This window comes from Chiloscyllium plagiosum, chromosome 21, assembly GCF_004010195.1.
Source record: "Chiloscyllium plagiosum isolate BGI_BamShark_2017 chromosome 21, ASM401019v2, whole genome shotgun sequence".
NCBI lineage: Eukaryota > Metazoa > Chordata > Chondrichthyes > Orectolobiformes > Hemiscylliidae > Chiloscyllium > Chiloscyllium plagiosum.
In genome coordinates, this window is record NC_057730.1 from 20,111,618 (window position 1) to 20,124,799 (window position 13,182).

General features: G+C 40.4%; 1 protein-coding gene across 2 annotated transcripts in view; it reads right to left on the reverse strand.

The window, feature by feature from the left end:
* Positions 1-2,271: 2,271 nt before the first annotated feature.
* Positions 2,272-13,182, reverse strand: part of polr3e (polymerase (RNA) III (DNA directed) polypeptide E) — a 68,563-nt gene continuing 57,652 nt past the window's right edge. For both annotated transcript variants that reach the window (XM_043711413.1, XM_043711412.1), the window contains 3 exons: positions 5,358-5,435; positions 3,949-4,074; positions 2,272-3,074 (listed from right to left, as the gene is read on the reverse strand). In XM_043711413.1, coding sequence (XP_043567348.1) covers positions 3,018-3,074; positions 3,949-4,074; positions 5,358-5,435 — 261 coding nt within the window. In that variant the 3' untranslated portion in view covers positions 2,272-3,017. The remainder of the gene's footprint in view (positions 3,075-3,948; positions 4,075-5,357; positions 5,436-13,182) is intronic.

Genomic DNA, 13,182 nt, shown 5'->3' on the forward strand with positions numbered 1-13,182 from the left:
GGAATACATTACCTTCTGATGCAGCCCTGCTACATACATTAAGTAAACTAAAACACTCAAAGGTATAGTCACCTCCTAGTTTATTTTAAACTCTAATCCAGAATGACGCTAGAGAAGGAAATGATAGGTGGCCTTCAAGCAGTATACCTAAAGAGACAGAACCTTTTAATGGTGATGTAGGAACAAAAAAAGCATGAAGTTAACAAAACAATTCAAATCTATAGTCTATTGCTTCAGAAGGCTGCTCAGTGCTTGCCCAGAAAGATGTCTATCAACTTCTATCCTGAAGCATACTAATCATTTCTATTACTTTTAGTGTATTTAAAAATTAACTCTGCTCCCTTCTCAAATAATTGTCCTCTTCCATGCTCCATCCCTTTCCTCAGGCATTATCCAATGATACTTTTATCCTTCTAGATAAAACCTCTGATAGTGTATTATGTAATTTGAAGTGATTGTTGAATGGTCTTTCCCTACACTCTTGCCAGTTGCATGTATGATCAGACCTGTGCTACAGTTACTTCAACTTTCTCATTTGCTCCTTTTTTATTATCTTTGGTATTTTCCTGACTTTTGACTTGGTCGAAAATAATATTTTTGAAAGTTGAGGGCACAATGTTAAGCAATTATAAGCATCACCACTCCTTTATCTGATTTGGTTCATTATTAGTTGCAAAATTTGCATTGATTGGGAAGTAAGTAAAATTATAGAAACATCCTCAGCCAAAGTGCAACATAGACATCAATTTACAACACTGGGAATAGTTTTGTGTCTATATTTTAATAGTAAGTTGCACATCTTTGTGTAGCAATATAAAACCATGTCTATTTCATAAAGTGAGATCATTATTATAAAACATATTCCAGCACATTGTGCTGTACAGAATAAATCAAAATTCACCATCACCTGATAGCAACTGAAACCATAACTCCTGTTCAACACTACACCTGAACACTATCAGCCATTTGAACTCATAACAATTTACATTTAATACTGAACAAACTACCAGATCCTTACGTAGGTCACAAGGCTTGATGCTGCCCCTCCAAATAAGTTGAAATGGACAAAAAAATGCTAGGTTCACTTCAGAACTTTGCCATTGAGACTTAAGTTACTCATGGATTAATCTAAATTTTTTATCACTATAATCTCAAGTGAGGATATATTAAAGTACTAAAGAACTTTTTTTTACATTTGTACACGTGTACATCAACCTCTGTCAGCTTCAGATTAAAGTCTTTTTGGAATAAAACAGGATGAGTAACCTATTGCTGTCATTCATCCAGGCCCCTGCAATCTGCTTGGGTTTGAGTAGAAAACAAAAGCAGCCAATATTCCCTATCCCTATACAAAAGCCTACTTGGATATCAATACATGTGAATATCAACAGAGGTTTAATTTTCATATGGCTGGAGAGAATGCCAGCACTTGTGATTGAAGAATGGTCATTGCCAATTAGCTCCCATCAAACCGCAAAGCTTAGAATCTCATTCAAATAAGATTCATTTACTCGGCTTGCAGGAGTAAGTGGTGTTGCTCCCTCTGGGTGGAGCATCCAGAATTAGTGATCAGTTTCTGTGTAAGGGATACACCTTGCCCACCACAAAAAAGGATGGGAATCTTTGGAATTTAATAGCCCAGGAAACAGTGGATACACAACATCAAGTACACTCATGTCTCTAAATTGACAGATTATCGTTCACACAAAGGAAATGCAGGGATCAGAAAGGATGAGGAGGATTAGATCAACCACAATAACACAGATTTTTTCTATCATGATCCTAGTCCTGACACACTTAGCATTCCACTTGTGGCATGGAATAAACCAAGGCAGTTTAACAAACAAAAATTTATTTTACCTCATATGCAGAAATGACATTTGGGGGGGCAGCTGATTTAAATACAAGTCATACTATATTTCATTATGTTCTTATTCACAATCCAGCCAGTCTTTGTCAGCAAAGGCAAGACATCACAAATTAAAAAAAACACAGGGGAGATGATACTGACTGCAGCAAACCAGTATAAGAAACAAAGGATTCAAGGAAAGGCTGTATCAGGTTTTATAGGTAGCAGACAGGGGCAAATAAACCTTTGAATTTGTCAACAATGTATGTAAGAAAATAGGCACTCTCAAACAACTTGGACACTTTGTCCATTAACTTTTCTACATTCCCCAGGCAGTTCTATACAGCAAAAATACATACATTCCGTACACACAAAAGTTTCGACTTACAAAACTTCACAAATAAAAAGCCATAGCAACCCCATGGTTTAAACATTTTATTTACAGAGTTCATCTGATTGTGCAGCAATCTGAATAGGTGCTACACTTTTCACCTGAAAAATGACAATTTCAATGTGGAATATAATTTAAAAAAACATGAATATGCCACACAAAAAGGTATCTTGGAACCAAGGAAGTCAGCACAATTCACTGGTATTAAAACAGCAAAATGCCAAATTAAACATTCAACAGATAAGAATCTCTTTCAGTCTGGGATTTTACAAGATTGCCAGTTTACAGCTTTTACTCATGAAATAGATTAGATTTTACGTTTTAGAGATGACCTTTTAATGAACAGAACCAGAGCCTTTGATTTGCTTGTCCTGTGTAATCAAACTGTTATGTGCACTGAGGTGGTCAGGGATTAAAGATGATTTCAAATTACAGAAGAAATGAAACTATATTCCATGATTCCTCATGAGTGGAGTCAGAAGATGCATTTTGATAACCAAAACTTTATTTTGTACACAGAATTAAAAGCAATAAATCCAGGTCAGATTCGCTGAGCTGCGAACATTAATTAGGCTCTTATTCCCTACATAGGTAGATGTTATCATTTCATCGGGCTCTCACGGAGTTCCAATGAATGGTCAAAGGCTTGAGTGTTGTATGGTACGATTGTCTGTTATCCCATCTCTGGAGCGAAGCCAGCGTTCCACCTTCATTCATTATCCCATCGCCCTGTTCCAAAAGACAGTCATTGTATAGGAACAGGACATTCTGCAGTTGTCAAGAAGGCAGGGTCCCCTTAAGATACCACATTCCACCATGACTTGCACAGCAGTCCTATGAAAAAAAGTTCAATCGGACAATTACAATACTAGGGAATGCCAGGAAATGAAATGAAAGATTTGTATTTGGATTATTTCATGCATGGCCTGGAGATGTAGGTGTCACAGGCAAGGTTAGCATTTACTTACTATCTTTAGATGCCCTGAGATGGTGGTGAAAAGCTTGTACAATGGAGGGCAGTTACAAGTCAATAAGATTGAAACTCAAATCACATATCAGCTCAACTGAGTAAGACTGGTATCTTTCTTTCCCAAAGTGTATTAGTGAAACAAGCTTTTTACAACAGCTGTATTTTTATTGACAAGGATCTACATTTATATTGTACCTTTAACGTAACAAAATGCCATTAGGCACTTCATAAATGCATTACAAACCACTGAGCTACAGAAGGCAATATTAGAACAGATGACAAAAAACTGGGTCAAAGATGCAGATGTTAAGGAGTGTCAAGGGGAAGAGAGAGGCAGGAGTGGTCAGGGGGCAGTGAGCTCAGGGCCCCCATACAGCTGAATGCATGTCTGTCAATGGTGCTGCAATCAAAATTAGGCATGTGTGGGAAGCCAAAGTTGGAGGAGTGCAGAGATCTTGGGACATTATGGGCTGGAAGAGATTATAAACATAAGAGAAGTGAGGTTAAGGACAGATTTGAAAACAAGAATGAGATTTTAAAATGTAGGTAGCGCCAAAGAACGTGAGAGGTGATTGGTAAGCAGGACTTGCTGAGAGTTGAGCTATTTAAGAGGAGTTCAGGTGTACAGAGTTTGGAAGATGGGTAGTTACTTTACCATCATTTCCACTTTAGACCAGAGCTCTGCTTCATTATATAAGGCAAATTTCAACTTCTGCATTAAGCTGTTGGCCAAATTACCTTCAGAACTTTATCCACATCGGGCTTACTGAGACTTTCTCCAAAATCCTGGCCCAGTTTAGACTGAATGACATTCCTACGCACTCGATAATTTTTTGAAAAAATTTCAAGGAGTATCTGCCGATGCTGAAATGAGAAAAACGTCAGTCATGCATCACTGAAGTAACAAAGCAAGCCTGTTTCAAGTATCAGAACTACATTGACAGGTGGAGGCTCTCAAACAGCAATCAATCCCACTCTCGCTCTTTCCCCACAGCTGTGCTATTTCTTCCTCTAAGTGTATTTCTAATTCCAGCTGTTATTATTGAAGCTGCTTCCACCATCCATTCAGACAGTGCATTTAAGATCAGTACTCATACTTAAGGAAAGAATTTCTCATCTCCCCTCTGGGTCTTCTACTAATCATTTCTGGTTTCAACAACTCACATTCCAGAGGAAACAGTTTCTCTCGTCTCTTAAATCCCTTCATAAGAGTTTACACCCCATTCCATTTCACTTGACCTTATCCACTCTGTAATTACTGTATCCAGCCCCTGTTTATTGACAGAGGTTGGGCCTTTTCCAAAGTAACATAAACCAGTCAATATCCTATCCATTGTTTTTCTCAATTCTATTGACATCAAGGTCAGAAGACACTAGATATGTCAGACACCGTCCTAAGACACATATCATTATACAAATACCCCCATCGCCATGCCTTGTTGAAATGATTGTAGATCAGTAATCATCCCCAGGCCGATACTCCTAATCCTCTGAGTCCCACAACTGCCATCTCACTGTTTACCGTCACAATATTAAGTGACATTGCAGTTTGATTGCTTTCATGATATTAATAAAACTTTATTTTCTAGGTTATTTTGTGTCTGTGGGAATAAAAGCCATGTATTTTTCATGCTGATGACTTCAATGCAATTTTCTTCCTTTTGATCTCATCTTGCTTCTAGAAAATCAGGTTTACATCTTGGCTGAAGGAATCCTTCCAGAGATTACCTAACATAATGTGATCTGACACAGCAGGCCATTTGACCCATCATACCTGCACTGCATTTTTCACTCAGTCTACCCAATGAATTCCATGCCTCCAATTTCTCCCAGTAGCCCTGGAAAGCCAGTTATTAAATTTGCTTTCACTGTATTCCAGATGGTAATAACTCACTGAATAAAACAATTTTTCTCTGTCTCACCCCACTGGCTCATTTGCTAATTATCTCACCCTGGCCTTGAATTATCCAGCAACTTCCCAGTTCACCTCACTTCTTTAATCCTCTTAGGCCCTGCTGCTGTTCTGCACGATGGGCTGAGCCCTTAACAATGAAAACCACAAGAAACTAAGTGGTCTGTAGATTAAAGCAGGATTCAAGAGCTTTTAAACAACAATTGCAAAAAATACTTTGGAATAAGACACTTGCCTGATCAAAGGAGTCCCCAGCTTCCCATAGTGCAAACACCTTCTGTTCGTCAGCTGTTGCGGTCGTCTGTGGAGGGAACTGAACAGCATCTCTGTAAGTAAATATGATCCTACACTCAAACTGAAAACCAAACCGGGAGCACTGAGTGATGGAATGTTTGGAACTCCATCCATTCACAGTGGCAAGGGCTGGCACTGGATCAGACAAGCCCAAAACATTGCTGTGGTGAACAAATGATTTACCAAGGTCACTCAGTGTCCTGACAGAGGAAAATCAGAGTCTGGACATTTAGCTTCAGGCAGTCCAGTGATCGAAGTCTAAAAAGGCTCCAGGATTGACAAACATTGGGGAAGATAGAAACTAGGAACAGAAGGAGGTCAGAATCAACCAGGAGAAAGTGAGGATTGCTGGAGGTCTCCTCGGATGCTGCCTGACCTGCCGTGTTTTTCCAGCACTACACCCTCGATGCAGAAGTAGGTCATTCAACCTTTCAAGTCTTCTCCACCATTCAAAACAATCATGAGTAACCTTCTAACTCAATGCTAAGTTCCTGCTTGCTCTACATACTCCTTGATGCCTTTAATATCTTAAAAAGAACCTCTGGTGTATATATAAGCAGTGACCCAGCACCCACAGCCTTTGTCACAGGCTGACTATCTGCGAGTAAAGAAATGTTTCCTCATCTCAGTCCTAAACAGCCTACCTCATATCCTGAGCCTGTGACCTATGGCTCTAGACACCACAGTGTATTGTCGAGGCAAGTGTGCAGGTGTGAGCTCAGTAACACAACTGCTCCCTCTGGTTTGGCAAAACTGTCTGGGCCTGGCTATGTAAGAGTGGGCTAAGAGAGTGAACAAACTCCATTTTGGGTTACAGACTCAACATTACAAATGATTTCTATGCATGTCAGATAGCTGGATAAAATATAAAATTAAGGTCTACATAAACATCAATTGCATTACAATCAGGAAGGAAGAAATAAATATATTGAGTAAATAACTTTTCTTTCATATTCAGGATATCCCAAAGAACTTAAAAAGGACTTAAGATATGGGTGTTGATATTAAACCCAGCATTTATTGCCGACTTAACTTCCCTTGACACGGGAAGCATTGCAGTCCATGTGGTGCATGACTGTCAGTTGGTTGATACAAAGGAGAGATTTGCTAGGCCACTTCTGGGGGCAGCAAGGAGAAACTGAGGACTGCAGATCCTGGAAATCAGAGTCAAAGAGTGTGGTGAAGAGCTTATGCTCAAACGTCGATTCTCCTACTCCTCGGATGCTGCCTGACCGGCTGTGCTTTTCCAGCAGCACACTCTTGCACGTTGCAGGGGGCAGTTAAGAGCCAACAACGTTGATGTGGGTTGGGATTCAGGTTAGACCAGATAAGATCAGGAAGACAAAACTTTTCTATAGGATACTAATGAACCTGTTGGGTTTAAGACAAATCAGCAGTTTCATGATCACTTTTTTTATTCTGTATTTTTATGAATTCTTAAGCTAAGGTGGGGTTTGAAAATAAAAGCTCTGATTGGAACTTTAGTTTTACATCTATGGATTTTATGCTCTGTATCGTAACCTCAACAACGACTGGTCCAAGGGTACCTCACAGCCAAAAGATTAATTCTGGAGTGCAGTTGCTCTACTCTAGAATAGGTAAACATAGAAACAATTTGTACACACCAAGATCCCACAATCAGTCACGGTCCAAGCAATCTTGTTGGTAGAAAATGAAGATCTCAACAAACAGAGAGAAGATCAAGCATGCATAATCCTCTCAACATTGAGTCAAAGTGCCTGCACACATTAAATGCTTGCCCTAACACCGAGGATTTACCAGAGATTGTTTAGTTGACAGAGTTATATATAATTACAAATAATTACACTGAACTATAGCACTAAAACAGACCTTCGGGCTCAACATGTTTACATCTGTGTTCATATTTCACATGAGCCACCTCCCACTCCAATATGTTTCATCCTAGCAGCGTATCATCCTTCTACTTACTCTTTTGTATGTTTCTCAGCTTCCCCTTAAATGTGCCATTCACCTCAGCACTCCCTATGGTAGAGTCCCATTACTCTCTGGGCGAAGACATTTCTCTTGAATTCCCATTTAGATTTTTAGGCAACTACTCTACACTTATGGCCCCAAACTTTGCTTCTCCAACAAATGGAAAACAACAGAATCAAGCCAGATACACCTATCACCAGGACTGATGCAATGCCACAACAGATACAACCTTGGCAGCTGCAACACAGGGGCAAGTCCTAAACATGAAGTGCTGGATTTATAAACCAAGCATGTAACAGTTTTGTTGGCAAATTGCTATAAGAGCCAGGAATATGGACATTAACCTGCATAAGGTACTTTCAATCAGCATTATTTTGAACGCTCATTCACTTCAGGTTGTTTCGCTCAAAATCTATAATCTAGACAGCAGAAAGGAAGCAAAAAGCTGCAATTTGAGATTTATTGATGTCTCACTTATAGTTTACATCATCACTCGGAATAAACTGTAGCTTCGTTGTGGCCTGTTGTAGCTCAACATGTCTTCAATTTACAGTCAACAAAGTCCTTCGTGGGCTCCCACTTTATTTCCAGATCATTCAGCACAGAGAAGGGAGTTCAGAGGTTAGCAGCCATTTACTGACAGTAACTGGCTTATTGTTAGTGAATCCAGAAAACTTTCAAGAGGTAAGAGAAACAAAAACAAAAGCATCACAACAACCCGGCTTTTTTATCGTTTAAAATCTCTCTGGAATCATGAAGCACAGGAGGCCATCTGGTCAATTATACCAATTTGGCATTTTTGCACTAAATTCAAAGATAGTTTAGGTTTCACACTGATATGAGATATCTCACACACATTCTCTAATCAAAAAGGAAACGTAGATGCAGTAACATGCTGGGAGGAAGGAGAGACAACGGAATGGGCGGAGTGATTTTCCAATCTTGAACCCTGCAGTCACATCCTGGAATTGAAGAAAGCAAACAAAAGTTTGCTAACATCAACGAAACAGATATAGTTTCCCACTTAAAAAGTTTCTTAAAATCCCAGCTCTATGCGTTTAGTCAGAGCATATTTCATCATATGGTTCAGGGTCACATTTTGTCTGGTAATGCTCCTGTGAGCACCTTGAGAAATTTCTAAGATGCATTAGAAGCACAAGCCATCACTGTTACTGCTGGATCTAACACTAAAATAGCCTGAACTGCAACAGGTTTGGGATTTCAAAGGAAATTCAGGTCAAATACAAGCTGGATTTGTTGTCCAGTTTAGCTGTTCGAATTTAGTGCAAGCGAATCCCATCATCATCGTGTCTGGAGCTTATGTGGCTCTTTAACAGCATGATAAATGACAGTATGGATGGCAGATCGGAGATTTGGTGCACAGTTGTGCTCACTGCATCAAAACTGGAAGGAGAACAACATTTCCTTCAAGAATCAGCTACACATTAACCATAAGATATAGGAACAGAATTAGGCCATTCAGCCCACTACTCCACTATTCTATCAAGACGGATATGTTTCTCAACCCCATTCTTCTACCTTATCCCAGTAACTTTGATCCCCTTACTACTCAAGAATCTCTCTCTTTGAAAATACTTGGTTTGAACTTGTGACAAGGACACTTTATTCCAGCACTTTCTAACTCTAACTTCCCAGACTCTGTGGCTAACATTCACTGGAGTAGTCCATAGCACTGGCTCCATTAAAGCTCCTCTTTTGTTATTTCAATGTGCATTTCAATGCCTCAGACTAAAATCCTGATTGTTCACTTTTATCATCAAGATGCTGCTGTGACAGGGAGAGAATGAACAGCATTAAACCAATGTTCATCAGCTCTTTTATAGAAGGCTCACTTCATTAAAACTATTTCCTCCTGAATGCAAATAAAAAATGGCCTCAAAATTGCCCAGAGATGTACGTGTAATGTGTGTGTTGGAAGCACCTCTGTAATCTTACAGCCACATTGTTAACAACTTACAACAATTGCTATGGTAAAATTAAAATTAAGCATTGAAAATGGAAGCTGTGGCATAGCAACAGTAAATGTGTCTTGGTATCAGGTTACAAGATTGCACGATATCTAGTCAGGGCGTTTGGTGGGTGTAGAAGGGGTTTGAGATTAATAGTCTTTTCCAGTTCTTTACCTATGCCTAGAGAGTTGCCACCACTCATAGCCCATGGACTGCAAACACCTTTTGCTACATTCCAATGGCTAGTATTGTATAAAAATATAGCAACATTATATAATAATTATTGCCAGTGGGCCAACACCTACACAGCCAGACTACAGTTCTGACAGTCAACTCCAAACTCTGCTTCAGCAAACTCTCTCTCAACAATTAAAGGAAAGAGCTGGACAACTCAGACCCCTCAGCAAACCACTAGATTTTGGTATTTTTGTTTAATAAATGATTAAAAAGGGAGTCAAAGGTTATCAGGGTGAGGGGTCGGGGGTTGATCATGGAGCTGAGGTGACAATCAGAGCAGTTCTGGATTTTACTGAGTGGTGAAGACTCAAAATGCTGAATAGCTCAATCATGCTCATACTTCGTTATGCTCTTCCATTAAGAATCATGCATCAGTTTTTCATATGCTCTTCACGGACAAATTATAGCAGCCATTGTAGAAACAGATGATTCCAGCAAAAAAATAAACAGAGCTCAAGACACTAACTCACTGCTTGCAGTATTTACCAGCTTTTGGTCGATGGGATGTGACTGCCATTTTATACATGGTCATCCTGAATCACAGACTTGTGACAGCACACAGGACATTCAGCCCCATTGTGTCTGTACTGGCTCTTGGAATGAGCAATTCAGAGTTTCTGATCACCCGCACGGTATGAGTTTCCCTGCCACACACCTCTAAGCTGTCAGTAACCCTCATTCTCCATCATATCAATAAAAAGCCAGTTCAATCTATGACTACGCCTTTATGAACATGCAACAATATTGGACAGGATTTACAGTATGTAAGGTAACTGTTCATCTCAGGTCTGTGCTGGTGATTATACTCCACACGAGTCTCCTCCCACCCCTCTTTATCTCAGGTCTAATCCTTTCTCCCTCATGTGCTTAACCAGTTTGAGCCCTGTATAATTGGCTCAAGTTACCAGTCTGTATCATTATATTTTGGGAATACTCCAGAGGGCTTCATATTTCAGATTGATGAGCTGTATGTAGCTAATGAGGGTCACTGGGCTATGGAGCTCGAACTAAATTACAGGAGGCACCCAGCCGCCAGCTTTTCTAACAATGTGTTCCCGGTTTAGTCATCACCCTGGGAAATAAACCTGGAGCTTTGGTATTTTGCTGCTTATTCAAAACTAGTAAATGATATCACAGGAACATTTGATGCTCCATCGGGTTTTAGAATTTTCAATAAAAGCATTCACAACACATCATACCATTATTTCTCAGCGTGCAAATAATTTGTCCTTTCTCGCTGCATGTGAAATCCCTCATTGATGCTAATATCAATGTGTGAATGAACACTTCTGCAAAGAGTGGGAACAGATCTAATCATACATGCAAATTCAATCAAGGGTATAGTGCAATTCTGCTCTAATTCTTCACCTGACAGAACGCTTGCTGTTATTCAGATATTCATCTTAAGGCATTCCAAAGCAATTTACAGCCAATTAATATTTTTTGATGAACAGTCATTTCACATGCAGATAGAGCAGACAATTTATAAATTCTTGAGACGTGAGTTGGCAGATCATAATCAAGGCTGACACTCTGATATCGCACTGAAAGAGTGTGACAATACTGGAAGATTCATCTTTCGTTTAAGTGCAGATGCATTACTCAAGACAGCTGCAGTTACTTTGCACACCATGCCAACAAATTCAACTCCAAAATCAACTATGTTCCTAAGCAAGAGGTAGAGACAGGAGGAATGGCAGTTATAGGAAGGGGGAAAAGTCTCAGATACAGTCACATAGATGGGTTAACTCCAGGAAGGGTGAGAGAGGTCGGCACTCAGGGCAGGAGTCTTTTGTGGATATACCCATTTCAAACAGGTATGCTGTTTTGGAAAGTGTAGGAGGTGATGGATTCTCAGGGGAACGTAGCACGAACAGCCAAGTTTCTGGTATTGAGACTGGCTCTAATGCAACGAGGGGTACGTCGGCTTCCAAGAGATCAACGTGCTTGGGGATTCTGTAGTCAGAGGTACAGACAGATGTTTCTGTGGCTAGCAGAGAAAAAGCAGAATGGTGTGTTGATTCCCTGGTGCCAGGATCAAGGATGTCTCAGAGAGGGTGCAGAATGTTCTCATGGGGGACAGGGGCCAGCAAGAGGTCATTGTCCACAACGATACAGGAAAGGAAAAGGTTCAGATTCTGAAGGGAGATAACAGAGAGTTAGGCAGAAATTTAAAAAGGAGGTCCTCAAGGGTACTAATATTTGGATTACTCCCAGTGCTATGAGCTAGTGAGGGCAGGAATAGGAGGATAGAGCAGATGAATGCATGGCTGAGGAGTTGGTGTTTGGGAGAAGGATTCACATTTTTGGATCACTGGAATCTCTTCTGGGGTATAAGTGACCTGTACAAGAAGGACATACTGCACATAAATTGGAAGGGGTCTAATATACTGACAGGGAAATTTGCTCGAACTGCTTGGGAGGATTTAAACTAGTAAGGTAGGGGGGTGGGACCCAGGGAGATAGTAAGGTAGGGGGGTGGGACCCCGGGAGATAGTGAGGAAAGAGATCGATCTGAGACGGGTACAGCTGAGAACAGAAGTGAGTCAAACAGTCAGGGCAGGCAGGGACAAGGTAGGACTAATAAATTAAACTGCATTTATTTCAATGCAAGGGGCCTAACAGGGAAGGCAGATGAACTCAGGGCATGGTTAGGAACATGGGACTGGGATATCATAGCAATTACGGAAATTAGGGATGGAGGTTGGCAAACGTGGTGCCACTGTTTAAGAAGGGCGGTAAAGACAAGCCAGGGAACTATAGATCAGTGAGCTTGACCTCGGTGGTGGGCAAGTTGTTGGAGGGAATGGCAGCTGAATGTTCCAGGATACAAATGCTACAGGAAGGATAGAAAGGGAGGCAACAGAGGAGGGGGAGTGGCATTTTTGATAAGGGATAGCATTACAGCTCTGCTGAGGGAAGATATTCCCAGAAATATATCCAGGGAAGTTATTTGGGTGGAACTGAGAAATAAGGAAGGGATGATCACCTTATTGGGATTGTATTATAGACCCCCCCCCAATTGTCAGAGGGAAATTGAGAAACAAACTTGTAAGGAGATCTCAGCTATCTGTAAGAATAATTGGGTAGTTATGGTAGGGGACTTTAACTTTCCAAGCATCGACTGGGACTGCCATAGTGTTAAAGGTTTAGATGGAGAGGAATTTCTTAAGTGTGTACAAGACAATTTTCTGATTCAGTATGTGGATGTACCTACGAGAGAAGGTACTTGACCTACTGTTGGGAAATAAGGCAGGGTAGGTGACTGAGGTGTCAGTGGGGGAGCACTTTGGGGCCAGCGACCATAATTCTCTTTGTTTCAAAATAGTGATGGAAAAGGATAGACCAGATCTAAAAGTTGAAGTTCTAAATTGGAGAAAGGCCAATTTTGACGGTATTAGGCAAGAACTATCAAAAGCTGATTGGAGGCAGATGTTCGCAGGTAAAGGGAGCTGGAAAATGGGAAGCCTTCAGAAATGAGACAACAAGAATCCAGAGAAAGTATATTCCTGTCAGGGTGAAAGGGAAGGCTGGTAGGTATAGGGAATGCTGGATGACTAAAGAAATTGAGGGTTTGGTTAAGAAAAAGAAGGAAGCATATGT